General features: G+C 48.5%; 1 protein-coding gene across 1 annotated transcript in view; it reads right to left on the bottom strand.

Annotated features, from left to right (window-relative positions):
* Window positions 1–727: 727 nt before the first annotated feature.
* The window catches only part of SMC4 (structural maintenance of chromosomes 4), a 45362-nt gene continuing 25923 nt past the window's right edge, over window positions 728–20166 (bottom strand). Inside the window, exons 9-24 of the mRNA XM_009902118.2 lie at window positions 19002–19152; window positions 18037–18201; window positions 16664–16897; window positions 15596–15781; window positions 14076–14237; window positions 12882–13107; window positions 12220–12299; window positions 11487–11639; window positions 11215–11341; window positions 9076–9265; window positions 7443–7587; window positions 6006–6179; window positions 5520–5702; window positions 3809–4041; window positions 1731–1914; window positions 728–938 (exon numbers count right to left, since the gene is read on the bottom strand). Of these exons, the coding sequence (XP_009900420.2) occupies window positions 756–938; window positions 1731–1914; window positions 3809–4041; window positions 5520–5702; window positions 6006–6179; window positions 7443–7587; window positions 9076–9265; window positions 11215–11341; window positions 11487–11639; window positions 12220–12299; window positions 12882–13107; window positions 14076–14237; window positions 15596–15781; window positions 16664–16897; window positions 18037–18201; window positions 19002–19152 (2776 nt within the window). The 3' untranslated portion in view covers window positions 728–755. The remainder of the gene's footprint in view (window positions 939–1730; window positions 1915–3808; window positions 4042–5519; window positions 5703–6005; window positions 6180–7442; window positions 7588–9075; window positions 9266–11214; window positions 11342–11486; window positions 11640–12219; window positions 12300–12881; window positions 13108–14075; window positions 14238–15595; window positions 15782–16663; window positions 16898–18036; window positions 18202–19001; window positions 19153–20166) is intronic.

The following is a 20166-nucleotide window of genomic DNA, read 5'->3' as shown; positions in this document are numbered from 1 at the left end:
TTTGGGGTGGTGAGGTTTTCCCCCTGAGGAGGAGTACAAGGAGGCTGTGCTGCTGCACTGGTGCAAGTGTGCCTGGTCGTGCCTGGGCTTGAAAGTACAAACCCCCCTCAGCTTCAAAGCAGACCTGAGTGACAGGCACAGGGTAGAGGGCACTGACCTGAAAGTCTGTCCTGGGAGCAGGTTTAGCCCTTTGAGATGATGGCAGGAGCCAGCTGATGATTGTTGTGTTAATAAGCCTCAAGGGCAGCTGGGGGCTGCAGTCTGAGAGGAGGAGGAGCTGTCCTCTGTGGGAAGAGGGAAATGACTGAAAAGCAGCTTCCTAAACCAACCCAACTCATCACAAAATGGTGACAAGCATCTGATGGCCAGGCCCTGCAGCATTACAACAGCCTTACACTACACATGGGGATGCTGTGTGTGCAGACTGCTTACTGGAAAGGGGAGTGTGACAGGACATTCTGAGGGCATTTGCAAGCAATTTGCTGGCTTGGGCACAGAGGGTAAAAAGCAGGCACTGCAGGCTGAATGCAGAACCCAAAGGCTGGCAGAAAGGCTGCTCAGGGAAGGGCACAGAGGCAGAGGAAGAGCTTGCTTTAGCTCAGTTCACAGAATTAAAATGGATGCAGCCTGTAAAGAAAATCTTTATTAACAGAGCTGTATGAGCAAGCTCCCCTCCAACTCAAAGAGAAGACTGCAGTACTAAAATATATACATGACCACCCCCAGCAGCAAGGGGGAAGGGAGGTGACTTCACCCTATTCCAGGCAGAGCTCCGGAGCAGCAGGTTGCAGCAGCCTTTTGGCTCCGATAACCTTGGGGTTGGTGGCCACGTTCTTGGTGGTGTTGTGGGTCTTGTAGATGCCAATGAGCCTGTCTGCCATCTCAAACATGTTGTTGCGCAGCGAGATGATGATGAACTGGGCGTTCTTGGTCTGCTCCTGCAACACAAGGTGGTTGTGTCAGCCCACGGTGCTGCCGAGAGCTCTGCTCTGGCGTGGCCTTGGGGGTCCCTGTCCCTGCAGAGGGACTTCTGCTGAGGGGGTCTAGAGCCAGGCCAAGGGGGAATGGTTTGGAGCTGAGGCAGAGCAGGGTTAGAGTGGAGCTGAGGCAGAAGTTGTTGATTGTGAGGGTGGTGAGAGTCTGGCACAGGGTCTACCCAGGGAGGCTGTTCAACACCTCCCTCAGGGTGTTGAAGGCCAGGCTGGATGAGCCTTGAGCAGCTTGCGCTAGTGGGAGGTGTCCCTGGCCCATGGCAGGGGGGTTGGAGTGGATGATCTCCAGGGTCCCCTCCAACCCAAGCCATTCTATGATTGCATAAGGAAACAGATCAAAACCAGCCAGAAAGCAACACTCTGAGCACCCTTCTGGCACTCTGCTTAGTAAATGGCCTCCATCTCTTCCTCCATCATTCCAGCCTGTTAAATCTGGTCATCACTGTGACTGGATGAGAGGAAATGGCCTCAAACCAGGGGAGTTTTAGGTTGGAGATGAGGAAAAATTTCTTTGCTGCAAGAGTGGTCAGGAATTGGCACAGACTGCCCAGGGAGGTGGTGGTGTGCCCATCCCTGGAGGTGTCCAGGAAAAGTGTGGCCATGGCACTTGGCGACACGGTTTAATGGCCATGGTGGTGTTGGGTGGACAAACTTAGAGGTCTTTTCCTCACCCCTTTGGTATTTCTGGCAGAGAAGAAAATAACAAACAAATCTACAAAGCTAGCACTCAGTACTTACATAGATGTAAAATGCTACAATGGAGACATTTTTGAAGTCAAGGGCTGCATCAATCTCGTCCATGAAATACAGTGGTGTTGGCTTGTAGTGATGAAGAGCAAAGACCAAAGCCAGGGAGCTCAGAGTCTTCTCTCCTCCCGACAGGTTAAAGATCTTCTTCCAGCTTTTCTTGGGAGGCCGAACACTGAAAGAACCAAGAGTCTGTCACTTCTGGCTGGCATGGAAATGGGACTTGCTTTTCACCATGACATAAAAATCCAGGAGGGAATTCATGGGCTGAGCTGCCTGCTGCACTTAGTCCTCCCCAGAGGAAAGACTTCAACAGATTTCTGGTCACCAAGGAGCCCCCTAGGTCCACACACAGCTCCATGGCCAGCTGGTGCCTGCCTCAAGTCAAGCTAGCCCTGGGCTGTTCTCTGCAGGAACCACCCCACCTCACAGCTGCTCTTTCATTATCTGTCAGACATGCTACTCTACTCTTCAGTGATTATTTGCTCTTAGGATCAGTTGTGACAGGACAATCTCCAGTTCACAATGTGACACAATTCCCTATGCAGAATGAAATGATTTGGGAATGAAGAAACCTCTGAGAAAGGACTTTAAAGTTACTCATTGTTCCAGGAGAAATCAGTCTTGATGCTAAACATCTGTGGCTTCTGTCAGCATCATGCCAATACCTGCAATCTACTGCTGTAGATGCAACAAGTTTGATAACTTCTGTTTGAATCATAGACTGGTTGGGTTGGAAGGAACCTTAAAGATCATCTAGTTCCAACCCCCTGCCATGGGCAGGGTCACCTCCTGCTAGACCAGGTTGTTCAAGGTGAGGTCAGATGAGGCCTTGAACACCTCCAGGCTTGGAGCCTCCACAGCTTCTGTGGGCAACCTGTTCCAGTGCCTCACTGCCCTCATGGGGAAGAATTTCTTCCTCTAACAGTTCCTTATCTCAGCTTTGCTGAGGACTCCAAAGCTGCCCCAGAACTGCGGGGGGGTGGTGGGGGTGGGTGGGTCTCAAGCAGAGCAGATGGGCAGAATCCCCTCCCTGCCCCTGCTGCCCACACTGCTAATGTCCAACTCTGTACCCCCTAGCACCCCCAAGTCCTTCTCCATGGGGCTGATCTTCATATAAACTCCACTCAGCCTGGATTTGTGATTGGGATTGCCCCAACCTAGGTGCAAGACCTTGTCCTTGGCTTTGTGGAACATCATGAGGTTGGCAATGGCCCACATCTCCATCCTGTCCCAGCCCCTCTGGATGTATCCCTTCCCTCCAGCTCATAAAACTGCACCATACAGCTTGGTGTCATCAGCAAGCCTGCTGGGGGTGCCTCCATCCCACTTGTTCATGTCACCAACAACAATGTTAGACAGCACTGGTCCCAGTTCCCACCTCTGAGGAATAGCTCTCGTCCCCACTCAGACATCCAGCCATTGACCACCACTCTCTGAGTGCCATCATAAAGCTACTTGTCCAATTCTGGAGCCTCTATTACAGGAAGGATCTGAAGGGGCTGGATGGTGTCCAGAGATGGGCCACAAGGCTGAGCAGAGGGTTGGAGCTGCTCTGCTCTGGAGACAGACTGAGAGAGTTGGGGCTGTTCAGTTTGGAGAAAGCTCCCAGGAGACCTAATTGTGTCCTTCCAGGATCTGCAGGGGGCTCCAAGAAAGCTGGGGAGGGACTTTGGAGGGTGTCAGGGAGGGATAGGACTGGGGGGGATGGAGCAAAACTAGAAGTGGGGAGATTCAGCTTGGATGTTAGGAAGAAGCTGTTGCCCATGAGGGTGGTGAGAGCCTGGCACAGGTTGCCCAGGGAGGTGGTGGAAGCCTCCTGCCTGGAGGTGTTTGCAGCCAGGCTGGAGGTGGCTGTGAGCAACCTGCTGCGGTGTGAGGTGTCCCTGGCCATGGCAGGGGGCTTGAGACTGGCTGAGCCTTGAGGTCCCTTCCAACCCTAACAATTCTATGATACTTGCCCAGAGGGAACTGTCCTGGTTAGCTGCAGACTTAAGTAAGCTTAAAAGCAGGCTGCAGAGAGCACAACAACTGGGGATTGCACAATACCACAAAGTCTCCAGACAAACCTGAATATGACTCCCTCAGAGAAGGGATCCAGACTGTCCACAAGCTCCAGCTCAGCATCTCCTCCCAACGTGAGCATCTGGTAGTTCTCCTTCAGCTTGTTGGTGATGACGTTAAACCCTGCCATGAATTCGTTCAGCCTTTGTTTCCGGAGGTCTTCAAAAGCCTGTCTGAACTTGTCTCTCTCGGTGGTGATGTCGTCCAGCTCAGCCACACGTTTCAAGTACAGCTCTTCCTGTAGAACAAACCCACAAAAGTACAGTTGGAGCAGCTGTTTCCATTTGACTCCCCAGATTTTAAACCATTTCTCCCCACCAGCTGAAAAAGTCATTTTTCCCAGGATGGTTGACAGCCCTGAAACAAAAGAACAAACCCAAACCATCTCTTTTATCTCATCTCCACGCTGCTGATGGAAACCCTGTGTGAAAATAAAACCAGATTTCATCTCTTGAATGGTCCAAGATGAGCATTGTGAGGAGACCAAAAAAAAAAGCCCTCAACTTATTGTCTATCTGTCTAGACTGTCAGGAGTAGCTGGCTAAAGAAACCAGCCCTCAGAGGAGAAAGTTGTCTTCACCTACCATGGATGGTATCAGATAAAGGTGTACCTGAGCTCCTAGATACAACCTTCACACCTGGCTAAGGAGCAGGTAGCAACTATTCAGGATCTAGCAACAGCAGAGCCTACAGAGGAGAGAGGGGAAGCTGAAAGGTTCTGTTTCAGCTTCCAGCTCAGCTTCCAGCAGAAAGGAACTGAAGAAGAACAGGACCACTTCATCCTGGTGTGCCCAGAGAGATGTTTCTTTTGTCTCCCCATACAATGCTCCAGGCTTGGGACAGTGGCTGAAAACTGCCTGGTGGAAAAGGATCCAGGAGTGTTAGTCAACAGTGGCTTAAGATGAGCCAGTGTCTCTAGGTGGCTAAGAAGGCCACCAGCATCCTGGCTTGGATCAGCAATGGTGTGGCCAGCAGGAGGAGGGCAGGGATTGTGCCCCTGGACGGTGCACTGGGGAGGCTACAGCTTGAATCCTGGGTTCAATGTTGGGTCCCACATGCCAAGAAGGACACTGAGGGCTGGAGCAGGTTCAGAGGAGGGCAATGAAGGGTCTTTAGAACAGGGCTTGTGAGGAGCAGCTGAGGGAACTGGAGTTGTTCAGTCTGGAGGAGGCTGAGGGGAGACCTTGGTCTCTCCAACTTCCTGAAAGGAGGTTGGAGCCAGGTGGGGGTTGGTCTCTCCCCAAAAAGAACAAGTGACAGGATGAGAAAACAGCCTCAAGTTGCACCAGGAGAGGTTTAGGTTGAACATGAGGAACAATTTCTTTCCCCAAAGGGTTGTCAAGCCCTGGCCCAGGCTACCCAAGGCAGTGGTAGAGCCCCCCATCCATGGAGGGGTTTCAAAGCTGTGCTGAGTGGCACAGTTTAGTGGTGAGCTGGCAGTGCTGGGTTAATGGCTGGACTTGACAACCTCTCTTCCAGCCTAAAGGATTCAGTGGGTCTACAAAGAAATAATTTCTCCTGCACTTCAAGTGCAGGATCTAGTTGAGCAGTCAGCTGAAGCAAAAGGCCCATCTGGAAGGTGAGCTGCATGCTGCAGCAGCAGTGCCATGAACCCTGTGCAGATGGAAGCAGTGGAGAACAAGCATGCTGTCCACCTAATGATGAGCAGGAAGAAGATGAAGCCTTGCAGCAGCACAGGGCAGGAACTAAGCTTACCTTCTTCCTGAATTCTTCAATAGCACCCAGGTTGGGTTTCATTTGTTCACACTGGGCTTCCAGCAGAGCTATCTGATTAATGATGACTTTGGGGTCCGTGATAGCCTCCAGCTCTTCTTGACTCAGCACTGGGAGTTCTTCTGCTGGTTTATCTTCTATGGAGTGCAGTGATAAACTGGAGATCTAAAATTCAAACCCAGTTACTGAACATCTTGAGAGATCACAGGAAGGTGCTTCTAAAATCAGCACTTCTGTATTAGCAAGAAACTTCCATCTGTTAACTCCCTTTAACAGGATGTGGCATACAACAAGCATCCCTTCATCCTATTATCCTGTTGCTGAAAACTTGGGGTTTTCTAGCATAAACACCAACCTGTGAGCTGAACCCCAGTCTCCCCCCAAATTACCCATTTTCTAGCTCTACTTTAAGGTATTGGCAGTCTGAGATCTTAAACTGAAGCTGCAGGAGCTCACCAAGACCCTCACCTCTGTCTGCCAGTACTTCAGCTTTGACTGGTGCGCGGAGATGTTGCTGTCCACTTTTTCGACCTTCATCTTGATATTAAGAGCTTCTGCCTGAAGTGCATGTTCACCATTCTGAATGACTCTGATGTCCTGGAGCAGGCCCTCATGTTCCTCCTTGATCTCTGGCAACGCTTCCTGAGCAGGAACAGCAAACAACCAGGTCATTAACCAGCTGACTGAGACTTTGCTCATCTTGGGGGTTTGTTTTCATTCCGTTATTTCACTCCTTTATTCCTCCTCCCTGGAAGCGTTTCAGACCAGGCTGGATGAGCAACCTGGTCTTGTGGGAAGTGTCCCTGCCCATGGCAGGAGGTGGGAAGCAGGTGATCTTTAGCCTGAACAAGGCTGAGAAGAAACCTTATTACTCTCTATAGTTGCCTGAAGGGAGGTTGGAGTGAGGCTGGTGTTGGCCTCCCCTCCCAAGTAACTAATTACAGGACAAGAAGAAATGGCCTCAAGCTGCACCAGGTTGGAGATGAGGAAAAGTTTCTTTGCTACAAGAGTGGTCAGGCATGGGAGCAGGGTGACCAGGGAGGTGGTGGAGTCACCATCCCTGGAGGTGTTTAAATAAAATGGGTAGATGTGGCACTTTAGGACACGGTTTAATGGTCATGGAGGTGTTTGGTAGAAAGCTGGACTTGATCTCAGAGGTCTGTTCCAACCTTAATGATTCTATCATTTCATGATCTTTAAGGTCCCTTCCAACTGAAGCCATTCTACAATTCACAGAGCTTCATCTCCTCAACCCCACACATTGATGCCAACACATACTGGTGCATTTGTATGAACTGGCTCCCTGACATCTAGAATGACTGCAATATGCTGCAGTTGATATTTTCACTCCAGAGCTGGATCAAACCAGTCCTACACAGGGATGGTTTTAGCTCAGAGGCAGTTGTAGAGAAAAAGTCTCAGTCAAACAGCTTTGTTTTGGAAGAATTTCAGCTGTCCTGGTTGTTTTCTCTCTCTCTCTCTCTCCTACAAAAATCCAGATGGGACACTGAAGCAGCACACAAGTGGAAAAACAGATCTGTTTTCATGCATGTTTTAAGCCAATAAAAGATAAGCTCCAATAATGCTAGAACTTATCATCCCAGCTCTCCCTGAAGACCAGAATGCTTATTAGGACTGGTTTAGTCTGATTCTTTTCCCCCAGCATCTGTATTTAAGGTCAACTTTGATTCACAGAATTCCAGCATAGTGGAGGTGAGAAGGGACCTCTGGAGATCATCTAAAGCAGGGGCACCCAGAAGAGGCTGCCCAGGATCACAATGTCCAGGCAGGTCTGGAATGTCTCTGGAGCAGGAGAGTGGCACAAGAAGTATAATGTAAGCTTGCAGGTTTCTTTCACAGCCCACAAGCTTGCTGAGGACCAGAGGGAACTGCCAGGACACTCACTTCAGCTTGCTTGCGCGCGCTCAGAACCTCAGCGGCTTTGTCTTCTAGCGTAGCCAACTCTTCGGTCAGCCTCTTAACCTCTTCTGCGTTCTCTTCAATCTTCTTCTGCATGTGAAGAATGGATTCTTCAGCTCTTTTCAGGTTTCTGCAGGGGGGCCAAAACCACAGAATCCTTTAAGCTGCAGAAGACCTCCAGGGTCATCGAGTCCCATCCATTAACCCAACACTACCAAGGCTGGTGTTGAACCATGTCCCATCCACATGGCTATGAAACCCCTCCAGGGATGGAGATTCAACCACCTCCCAGGGCAGTCTGTTCCAGTCTTTGAGAACCCTTTCAGGGGAGAAGTTTCTTCTAATGTCCAACCTAAGGCCTCCCTGGAGCAACTTGAGGCCACTTCCTCTCATCCTGTCATAGAATGGTTTTGGTTGTAAGGGATGCTTTAAAGATCATCTAGTCCAAAGCTCTGCAGTGAGAAAGGCCAGCTTCAGCTACAGCAGGTTGCTCAGAGCACTCACACAGTCATGGAATCACAGAATGCTAGGGGGAGCAAGGGACCTCAAAGCCCCTGTCACTAGGGAGAAGAGACCAACCCCCACCTGGCTCCAGTCTCCTTTCAGGGAGTTGCAGAGAGCCAGCAGCTCTCCCCTCAGTCTCCGTTTCTCCAGGCTGAACAACCCCAGCTCCCATGCTCCTGAGATTAGAGCAGAACAACATTGCCTTCCTCAGGCACAGGGCAGCCAGGCCTCACTGAACAAACTCACCTGTTCTTTCAGACAGTTTTTACCTTGTTCTGAGTACTCAGTCTGCATTGTGAAGCTAACATACAAAACCACATCCCCTTTTATTTCCTGACATGCCTTGTATTTAAATTAGCCTCTTCAGATGTGAACTGCTCCACTGCCTGGCAGCTAAGTGCTACCTTGAGTCTTTACCCTGCATTACTGCAATTTAGTGAGAGCAGCAAAATGAAATGTGACTTTTAACCTGCTCACTGGAAACCAACCCCATTTTATTTCCCTTCACCTCCTGACACACACAGAGCATGCAGCTGAAAATTAGGATGTTGTGGTCAGGGGGTTTTCAGCTATGGAGGCCACTCAAGACAAGATGTCCTGCAGGCATTCATGCCAGCAGATCCAGCTGTCTGACAGCTCAACTGCCTCCCCTTGTTCAGCTTTCACTCAGGTCTCTGCTCGTGTAAGTGCACTAATTAGAACCATAGAATGGTTTGGGTTGGATGGGACCTTAAGGACCACCCAGTTCTAACCCCCTGCCATGGGCAGGGACACCTCCCGCCAGCCCAGCTTGCTCAAGGCCTCATCCAGCCTGGCCTTGAACACCTCCAGAGAGGGGTCATCCACAGCCTCCCTGGGCAACCTCTGCCAGTGTCTCACCTGGAGACAAAGCTTATGGTTCTTAATTAAGAACTAGTTTCAGTTAAATCAGTTTAGAGATGATGATCTCCTTCACCCTCTGAGATTTGCTCTAGCCCTGAAGAGCTGAAAACCATCTCCTCTGGCTGGACAAATCCCAACTCATGGAAGGGTCCAGCAGTTCCCAAACCCCCATCTCATGAACATACAATGACAGCCCCAAGTGTCACCACAGAGAAGATGATGTCTGCTGTACCTGTCTGCACTCTTGATTGCCACCTGGGCTTTAGTGACAGCCAAACTGCATCCATCTATTTCTTTGTTGACCTTGTCCAGTTTGTCCTGCTGTGCCTTCAGCTTGGAATTATTGATATCCATGATGAGGTTCTGTAACCGTTTGACTTCGTGCTCCACTTCCCCAGCTTTCTCAGCAAGGCAATCATAGTCTGTCCAGGAACAAAATGCAGGTAAGGTCATAGTATCACAGTCTCACAGTATAACTAAGGTTGGAAGAGACCCCAAGGATCATCGAGTCCAGCCTGTCACCACAGACCTCCCAACTAGACCATGGCATCAAGTGCCACATCCAATCCCCTCTTGAACACCTCCAGGGATGGGGACTCCACCACCTCCCTGGGCAGCACATCCCAATGACGAACGACTCGCTCGGTGAAGAACTTTCTCCTCACTTCAAGTCTAAACCTCCCCTGGCACAGCTTGAGACTGTGTCCTCTTGTTCTGGTGCTGGTTGCCTGGGAGAAGAGACCAACCCCCACCTGGCTACAACCACCTTTCAGGTAGTTGTAGAGGGCAATGAGGTCTCCCCTGAGCCTCCTCTTCTCCAGGCTAAGCAACCCCAGCTCCCTCAGCCTCTCCTCACAGGGCTGTGCTCCAGACCCCTCCCCAGCCTCGCTGCCCTTCTCTGGACACCTTCAAGTGTCTCGATGTCCTTCTTAAATTGAGTGGCCCAGAACTGGACACAGGACTCAAGGTGTGGCCTAACCAATGCAGAGCACAGGGCACAATGAGCTCCCTGCTCCTGCTCGCCACACTATTCCTAATACAGGCCAGGATGCCATTGGCCCTCTTGGCCCCCTGGGCACACTGCTGGCTCATGTTTAGGCAGCTGTCAATCAGCACCCCCAGGTCCCTCTCTGTTTGGCAGCTCTCAGCCACCCTGACCCCAGCCTGTAGCTCTGCATGGGGTTGCTGTGGCCAAAGTGCAGCCCCTGGCACTTGGACTTGTTAAATGCCATGCCATTAGACTCTGCCCATCTGTCCAGTCGATCGAGGTCCCTCTGCAGAGCCTTTCCACCCTCTAACTGACCAACATCTGCTCCCAACTTGGTGACAGTATCACAGTATAACTAAGGTTGGATGCTGTCCCCACAGCTCTGGGCTGCTGCAGTACACCAAGGTTCCAGAGACCCAAAGCTCTGCTGTACCACTATGCTGAGAAGTGTACAAAACATCCTTCTTAAGAGTGAGAAAAATGTGCAGGCTTTTTTCACACCCACATCTCCCTGATGCTGTCTCATCACCAAACCACCAATTTTAATTGGATTGCTTAATGTATAGAGAGTAAGGAGGTAGGACAGCAGGAGGTCTTTCTTTGCACTTATTTAATGAGAACATGCTCAAAGGGGTTAAATTGTGAATATCTGAAGGCCAAGAGGCTGGGGCCAGACTCTTGTCAGTAGTGCCCAGGGACAGGACAAGAAGCAATGGGCACAAAGGGGAACCCAGAAGGTTCCACATGAACAGGAGGAGAAAATACTCTGCTGTGAGGGTGCTGGAGGCCTGGAGCAGGCTGGCCAGAGAGCTTGTGGAGTCTCCTTGTCTGAGAGATTCCAGCCTCTCCTGGGCAAGCTGCTGTGGGTGCCCTGCTTTTGGAGGGGACTGAACTGGATGATCTCCAGTGGTCCATTCCAGCCTCACCATGCTGGAAGTTGTGATTTCCCCGAAGAAATGGACTGCTCCTTTGCATTTCTTGCCCAGAACAGAGGGTGCTCATTTGATGGGCAGAGCACAGCAAAAGCCTTCACTTGACTTCAGTACCCTGACCTCCACATAAATAATTTTCACCCCTAATTAACCCAAGTTTCCCTATGAATCTGTGAGTGATACAGCCATAAAAATCTCACCACATGAGCAAAAAAACCCTCAAAGGAATGTTCAAGTGGACTGAAACATGAACTTGTGCAATTGCAGAGGAAGGGGTTTCACTCTCTAGAAGCACCTTTCAACTCCCTCACAGACAAAAAAGTGTCCCAGACTAAGACTCAAGCTGCACTGCAGTGGCCATCCCAAAGAACAAAGCTCTAACCATCCACTCCTCTGTTGGTAAAAGAACATGCAGCATTTTTAGCCAGCATCCCCTCTCCACAGAAAGTACCTTTTTTGTAAGTAGCATGTTTTTTTTCCAGTTCCTTCTGTTTGTTTTGGTCTGGAACAGCAGCAGCCACTTCAGCCTCAAGTTCCACCATGTGGGCTTTCAGAAGAACTTCTTGTTTCGATAAATTCTACAGAAAACACCAACCCTGTTAGAATGCTGCACTTCACAAAGATCCTGGGCTCTAACAAGAGCTGTGTTGAGTCCTCAAGTCATCCCCCACCCTGCACACCCATGGGGAAGCCAGAGATTGCCTCAGTCCCACCCTTGCTCACCGGGATACTTGCTGTGTACTTCTCCCAAGTGTTCTTCATGTCCCGAACTTCTTGCTGCAGTTTATTTATAGCTTCTTCCAATTGCAATTTTTTTTGTTCCATCTGTGCTACTCTTTCAGATGCCTTCTGTAGCTCAGACTCCATTTTTTTGACCTACACAAAAATGAGAGACAATCACTTGCCGTCTGTCACCAGCACAAAACCAAGCAAGATCTCAGTCCTGTCCTTTACAGCCTGTGATCTCTTACAACACAGGAGGAAAGTAGAGTAAAAACTCCACTTCCCTGCTGTAGGAGGATAGAGCAGAGCTGAGAACATCTGTTAGAATAGTGAAAAATGAGGAGCAAGTGGTAAGAAAAAGGATGGTGAAGAATCCCCATCAAAGCAGCTCATAATGGAGAACTGGTTTAAGGAACTAAAACTAGGTGAAGCTTGAAATGCTCAACTCAGACCATGAAGGCAGAAGCCAAAAAAAACCCACTAGAAGCATTTTTCAGTACAGTTAAGAAGAGGACTTTGTTACAGGCATGTGAGAGCTGGGCTGTGAACAAGTGCACCTGAGGGCAGTGTAAGCTCTGCTGACCTTGTGAACTTTAAATCATCATTTGTGTGTCTTGCACCACAGGTTAGCTACTCCTGCTGAGTTAAAAGGACAGAGCACACGTGTGTATGAACTGCCCAAACATAAGGAACTTGGATGAAATCCCAGGTTTAATTAAGCAGGTGTACTAACCTCCTCTTCTGAAACATCCACGACGACTGAGGAACCAATTCTGCCCTTCATTACTTTATCTCCACCGCCAGTCATTGTCCCTAGGGCAAAAGGAGATCACAGGATCAACAATGTTGGAAAAGACCTCAGAGATCATCAAGTCCAACCTACCACCCCACACCTCCTGACAACTAAACCATGGCTCCAAGTGCCACATCCAGTCCCCTCTTGAACACCTCCAGGGATGGGAACTCCACCACCTCCCTGGGCAGCACATTCCAATGGCCAATTACTCATTCTGGGAAGAACTTTCTCCTCACCTTGAGCCTAAACTTCCCCTGGCACAGCTTGAGACTGTGTCCTCTTGTTCTGCTGCTGGCTGCCTGGGAGAAGAGACCAACCCCTTCCTGACTACAACCTCCCTTCAGGGAGTTGGAGAGAGCAAGAAGGTCTCCCCTGAGCCTCCTCTTCTCCAGGCTAAACACCCCCAGCTCCCTCAGCCTCTCCTCCCAGGGCTGTGCTCCAGACCTCTCACCAACCTCACTGGCCTTCTCTGGACACATTCAAGTGTCTCAATATCCTTAACTTCAGGGGCCCAGAACTCATCAAGTCAGTGAGACAACTGTGCCTCGAGATCACCCCCACAGTGCTCAAAATCTACCTGCAAGTGTGTGCTGCAGTACCTGACTGTTCAATGACTTGTCCTTCCAGTGTCACCACCCTCCATCTCTTCTTTGTTTGGAATGCCACTCTGGTAGCTTGATCCAGGTCCACAGCTACCAGAGTGTCCTGCAGGGCGAAGTAAAAAGCCAGGCGGACCCTGGCGTCCTTCACTTGCACCAGGTCAAAGAGCCGAGGGATGTTCTCAGGAGTGGAGATGGCCTGAGTACTTTTTCCCCACACATCCATCTACATCAAAAACCCAAAATAATCATTCAGTAAAGGAGTGATTCCTCAGGATAAATGATGTGCTTTCATCACTCTAAGGCTTTGCAGAACAACTGCATTTGCTTTAATTAAGTGCTCTTGGGGATCTCTGCTCCCAGTCTCACTGCATGCTTACATACTTTAAGATTACTTGGGATTATTAAGATGGGTCATTTGTTAAAAAGCCCCTAGATATAAAAACATGAAAGCTGTGACAAGCTTGTGTTGTGCAGGCATAGGTTGCTAAAAAGCTTTCTAATTCTCTGTGGATAAATAGTATGGACATGGGCTTGTTAGAGCCGGGACGGAGCAGGCCATGAAGGTGATCCAAGGACTGGAGCACCTCTCCTGTGGAGACAGGCTGAGAGTTGATGTTGTCCAGCTTGGACAAGAGAAGGCTCCAAGGACACCTTAGAGCAGCCTTCCAGGATTTGAAGAGGAGAGCTGAAGAGGTACTTTAGACAAGTGACAGGGGTGATGGCTTCAAATTGCAAGAAGCTGGGTTTAGATTACAAATTAAGAGGAAATTCTTCCCCATCAGAGTGGTGAGAAACTGGAACAGGTTTGTCCAGAGAAGTTATAGAGGCTCCAAGCCTGGAAGTGTTGAAAGCCAGGTTGGATGCAGCCTTGAGCAAGCTGGTCTGGTAAGAGGTGTTCCTACCCGTGGCAGGGGGCTTGGAAATGGAAGACCTTTGAGGTCACTTCTAACCCAAAGCAGTCTGGAATTCCATGATTATTGAACCCCATGTAAGCTACCAGAATGATTCTTCTGGGAGAACACTCTAAGGTACCAACAGACTATTAAAAAGCTCTGCAGTTTAGTTCTACCCTTAATGAAAACATATACAATACAATAGATTCCTAAGTAACAAAGCCATATCTATGCATGTTCACACAGATACAGCATTAACACTGTGCACATCATGTTTTGCTAAGGGCAAGGAACCAACTTTGTCCAGGGCAATAAAGGTGGCAACTCCAATCCCTTTGTCCTTTAGGAAAGTCACACAGTCCTGTGCAGTGTTGATTGTATCAACCACGATGTGGTCCAGGGCACCGCAGCAGGAGGAGATGGCAACATCATACTTCTCATTGATGGCTCCCAGGTCTCCCTGATTAAGTGTTGAGAGGGAAGCAGAAGTGCAGAGATCAGCTCAGCGTCCATGCTTTCACAGAATCCTAGCATGGAGGGGTTGGAAGAGACCTCTAGAGATCATCCAGTCCAAACCTCCTGCTCCAGCAGGGCACCCACAGCAGCTTGCCCAGCAGCACAATGCCCAGGGAGGGTTGGAAGCTCTCCACACCAGGAGACTCCACAACCTCTCTGGGCAGCCTGCTCCAGGCCTCCAGCAGCCTCACACCAAACAGCTTTCTCCTCCTCTTCACATGGAACCTCCTGGGTTCCACTTTGTACCCACTTCCCCATGCCCTGTCCCTGGGCACCACTGACAAGAGTCAGGCCCCATCCTCTGGCCCCCCCACCCTTTAGCTCTTGCTGAGCACTGATCAGATCTCCTCTCAGGCTGCTTTTCTCCAGGATAAATGGCCCCAGGTCTCTCAGCCTCTCCTCTCAAGAGAGATACTTCAGACCCCAATCACCTTCTTAGCCCTGTGCTGCACTCTCTTGTTTTGTCTTGGCATTAGAACAAAAAGGACAAAAACTGCCTGTAAAGTGTATGAGAAGTGTGGGGTTCTACCATCAGCCAGCTGGGCAGGACCCAGGGAGTCAGCCCCTCCTGCCTGCTGTCCTGAGCTGAGACATGGGTATTCATCTCTGAAACATTCTGCTGCATCTGCAGATAAAAGCAGCCCACAACAAGCTGTCCAAGAACAGATTAACCTCACACTCCTCTCTGTGCAAGTGATAACAGAGTGTGAGACAAAATAGACAGCAGCTGTACTAGGCAGTGGTTGGCTGCTGGCTGAACTTGATCCCTGTTTAATAAATCTATATGCTAAATGCAGTGGTCTCCCTGAAGCTGAGCTACTTGGACAAGCAGGTGGGGAAAACAAACCAAACCAAACAGGTAGAATTGCAGGCTACTGAAATAGCACTTTCCTGTGATATTCATGTCAGTGTATGAATGCACTGTCTGGTGGCAGTGGGGAAAAAAAAAAGCAGTGAAGAACTCTACCTCAGCTGCAAACTTTTGGAACATGAAATCAGGGCTGCTTGGAAAGAGCTGCTAAGAGTGTTTGGCTAAGAGACAGCTGTCCATGCTCTTCTGAAGCAACAATAGGGCTCCTCTTGGTTTGACAGGGATGTAAGTAAAATGAGAGGACACAGAAAGAGATGACTAAATACTATAGATTTTGAAGCAGTTAAAAAAAACACCCAAAAAACACTGCAGCTCTGATCTCCAAATTCCTAGCAGCTGAGAAATGAGGAATTGTACCTCTCAGTTACAGCCACACCAGCCTGTTCCCAGGCAGTTCAAGACTGCAAGTTTCAGAGCCTTTTAAAATTTACCAGTCTTCCATAGATTCCAGGTAATTTCCCAGCTCTCTTCTGCTGAAGCAGAGCCTCCAGCACCTTCCCTCGAGTCTGACTTTGTGCAAAAGAAGATTTGGACTCCTCCACTTTTTCATGCAGCTCTTGAAGAAGAGTCCTGGCTTCTGAAGCTTCTGTGCTCAGCTTCTCAAGCTCCTTCTCTTTCTAGTAGTCAGAAAAGAGACATTAGCTTAGCCTCAGAAGTTTCAGATTCATGACTGGCCAGGCAACAAAACCAGGCACTGACAGGTGGGAGCAGCAAACCTTCAAGAGAAGAATGGTGTTGGGATACACTTGGGCTGTTAGTGCTGCTTTCATACAAGAGTGGCAGCTTATGAATGCATCAACCAGGCTTAGGAGCAGGGAAAGGGATTTTTCTCTTTTGGGTTATTCAAATACAACAGAATTAAACCAGGTTGGAAAAGACCTTCAAGATCATCAAATCCAAGCTGTCACCCAACATTATCTAATCAACTAAACCATGGCACTAAGGGCCTCATCCAGGCTCTTTTTAAACATTTCTGGGGTGATGACTCCACCACCTCCCTGGGCAGCACATTCCAATGGCCAATCTTTCATGCTGGGAAGAATTTCTTCCTAAGATCCAGCCGGAACCTCCCCTGGTGCAGCTTGAGACTGCATCCTCTTGTTCTGCTGCTGGCTGCCTGGGAGAAGAGACCAACCCCCACCTGGCTACAACTTCCCTTCAGGGAGTTGGAGAGAGCAGGAAGGTCTCCCCTGAGCCTCCTCTTCTGCAGGCTAAGCAACCCCAGCTCCCTCAGCCTCTCCTCACAGGGCTGTGTTCCAAGCCCCTCACCAACTTTGTGGCCCTTCTCTGGACACGTTCCAACAAGTCAACCTCCTTCCTAAAGTGAGGGGCCCAGAACTGGACACAGGACTCAAGGTGTGGCCTAGCCAGTGCAGTGTACAGGGGCAGAATGACCTCCCTGCTCCTGCTGGCCTCACTGTTCCTGATGCAGGCCAGGATGCCATTGGCCCTCCTGGCTGCCTGGGCACACTGCAGGCTCATGTTCAGTACTCTCTCACCTTCTTCAATTCCTGTTCAGCTGGGGGTATTCTATTATTGAAATCTTCGATAGCAGCTCTCCTCTTCTCCAGGGTCTCTGAAGTGGTGGCCAGAGCCTCCTTTGCCTCGTTGAGGTTAGACACAGCAGTGTTGTAATGGCTGAGGTAGATATCGAGCTCTGACTGGGCAACGTCCATGTTTGCTCGTGCTTCGTTCACTGCTTTGCTGAGCTCCATCAGCTCTTCCTCTTTGCCCTGCAAGATGCACAATGTTCCAACTCGAAGCAGACAGCTGTGGCATTTGTTACATCAGTCACACTGCAGGGCAGGGATGGAGGAAATGGACTTATTCCTTTAGTGGCTCTCCTGTCAGTAGAAGACACTTCCCTTCAAGAACAAGTGCTGCTCAATCTATGAACACATTCTGTATAGAAATGAACCCAGGCTTTACTCACAATCAAAGAGCATCAGGGCATTATCCCCAGACATTTCACTGAGTCCTGGCATGGTGGGGTTGGAAAGTACCTCTGGAGCTCACCCAGTCCAAGCCCCTGCTCCAGCAGGGCACCCACAGCAGCTTGCCCAGCAGCACAATGCCCAGGGAGGGTTTGGAAGCTCTCCACACAAGGAGACTCCACAACCTCTCTGGGCAGCCTGCTCCAGGCCTCCAGAACCCTCAGACCAAAGGAATGTCTCCTCCTCTTCAGGTGGAACCTCCTGGGTTCCACTTTGTGCCCATTGGCTCTTGTCCTGTCACTGGGTACCACTGACAAGAGTCTGGCCCCAGCCTCTTCCCCCCTACCCATTAGATATGGATCAGCATTGCTAAGATAATCCATGCAAGCTTTGAACTGCTTTATCAGCTTAGAGTTGAGAGGAGCCCTACTTAGAGATCAGATGGAGAATTCACATCTTCAAGCTCAGAAAAGAATGCCCCAAATGCACAGGATAAATTTCCAGTCTCCATGTGTTTAGTGACTGAATAGCTAACACTAACCAGGTGTCATTAGGGTAGCTATCCAGGAATCCCAAGCCAGATCACAGCTGTGTGAAGGCCTCAAAAGATAGATTTTGAGAATCTGTTCATTTATTTAAGCAATACCCTGGCTTAAATATTTTGATGGGGGGGAAAAATAAAACTCCAATTAATAGGAGTGTAGATTTATGTAACACACAGATGAATGATAGGCTGATGGCACTATTAAGAGCAGGCAACTTACTGAGATTGATTTAGCTCTGGTGATAAATTCAGAATCAATTTCCCACTGAACCAACACAGGAAACTGTGCCTGTCAGATAAAATATCACAGCTCTCCTGTGATGGTTTCATTCCCAAGTGCATCAGTTGTACAACAGTTAATACAGTACATGTGCTAAGGCAGAACAGTCCAAACCTCTTTTTCCTTCTGAATCCCTCGTGTTTCTTCCTTAAGGTTACTAAAAATCTGCTTCAGCTTTTCTTCTTCTTTCTCTTTGTTCTTCTCAAGCAGCTCTTTCTTAGAGTTTGCTTCGCTGATGGCTTTTTCACTAACAGAAGTCACAGTTTTCAGTTCTTCTACCTACACAAGGAAAAGGTTTAACTTCCTCTCTCACTAAACCAAACCGGTTTTGCCTTATTTTCAACCCTGCATTTCAAGGCAAAGGAAACCTAAGCTGATGTGGGTTTGTATGACAAGATCCACTGTGGCTCTAGCAGGAGCTAAGTGCAAGGCTTGTTTGGTTCTACACCCACCCAGAGGGAAGCAGGACACAGCAGTAACAAATACAGCTCTATGCCTAAGACAAATCTTTAAATGACAATAAGACTTAATTCTTAAACACCTACTTCCAGAAGGCCAAAGAGCGATTGAAGATCTAGAACAGCTGGTAACAACCCACTTGGTCAAATGTATCCCTTGAATTAGCTAAATTAACTAAGGAAATGGAAAAACCAGAATGTTTTTAAAAGGTAGCAGCTGTGAGAACACTCAGCACTCTTGTGATCTCCACAGACACCAGAGAAAGATGCTTCCCAAGCCATGAGAGCTCTCAGCAGAGCTGGAAAGCAACAGGAAAGCTTCTGGCTTTGCCTTCAGGCAGAAAACAGCCTGGTACTGCTGGCCACAGTCTCCCATAACAAGATGAGAGAGAAAAATGCCCTGCTTCAACAAGTGATTTGCAAACAATCCCCAGCTCATTTCAATGGCATCAAATATCTGCTTTACAAAAAAACAACAAAAAAAAAAATCCAAACATATTTTTTTTTGCCTCCTCTTTGTTGCACAAAGTACAATTTGTGCCCTCTGCAATTTTATCCCAGCTGCAAGGAGATGTTCTCATCTAGACCACCCAATTCCACTTCAGCTGCAGTCAACACTACCTTTTCTTTGTCCTTTTGTTGTTGCTTCTCCAGTTTCTTAGCTTTGGTTTTGGCATGCTTTAGATTTTCCCTTACTTCAACATCCTGTAAATCCAGCTGAGTGAATTTTTCTTTAGTTTCTTCTATAAAATGTTGAATTTTTTTCATTTTCCTAAAAGGGAAAGGGGGGAAAAAAAAAAAAAAGAGACAAATTTATTCCACACCCTATAAAAAGCAGTCAGCAGAGCTTCGTCTCATAAGCAAACACAGAGAATTTAAACCAACACTTCTTAGTTGTGGTGGAAAAATAACATTCAATGCTTACTGTACTCACAGTATTTCCCCCAGAAAAGTGATGCAGCATCAGAAGAAGATCAACTGACAAAGCAACACTAAAGATACTTCCAGAAATGGCTTGGTTTTCCTTTGGTCGAAGCTCTTGCAGCCCAGAATGCAAATCGTATCCTAGGCTGCAGCCAGAGGAGTGTGGGCAGCAGGGCAGCAGAGGGGATTCCGCCCCTTGGCTCCGCTCAGACCTCACCTCCAGTACTGCCTCCAGTTCTGGTGTCCTCAGCAGCAGAAGGACACAGAGCTGCTGGGGAGAGTCCAGAGGAGGCCACAAAGACAGACTAGAATAGAATAGAATAGAATAAGAATAGAACAGAATGGAACGGAATAGAATGGAACGGAATAGAACGGAACGGAATGGAATAGAATGGAACGGAATAGAATGGAACGGAATAGAATGGAATAGAACGGAATGGAATAGAACAGAATAGAATGGAATAGAACGGAATGGAATAGAACAGAATAGAATGGAATAGAACGGAACGGAATAGAATGGAATGGAATAGAATGGAATAGAACGGAACGGAATAGAATGGAATGGAATAGAATGGAATAGAACGGAATGGAATAGAATGGAATAGAACGGAATGGAATAGAATGGAATGGAATAGAATGGAATAGAACAGAATAGAACGGAACGGAATAGAATGGAATAGAACGGAATGGAATAGAACGGAATGGAATAGAACAGAATAGAATGGAATAGAACGGAACGGAATAGAATGGAATGGAATAGAACGGAATGGAATAGAACAGAATAGAATGGAATAGAACGGAACGGAATAGAATGGAATGGAATAGAATGGAATAGAACGGAATGGAATAGAACAGAATAGAA

Source organism: Dryobates pubescens, chromosome 32 (genome assembly GCF_014839835.1).
Source record: "Dryobates pubescens isolate bDryPub1 chromosome 32, bDryPub1.pri, whole genome shotgun sequence".
NCBI classification, from domain to species: domain Eukaryota; kingdom Metazoa; phylum Chordata; class Aves; order Piciformes; family Picidae; genus Dryobates; species Dryobates pubescens.
Note: the sequence above shows the minus strand (reverse complement) of the source record. Positions and strands in the feature narration are given on the sequence as shown.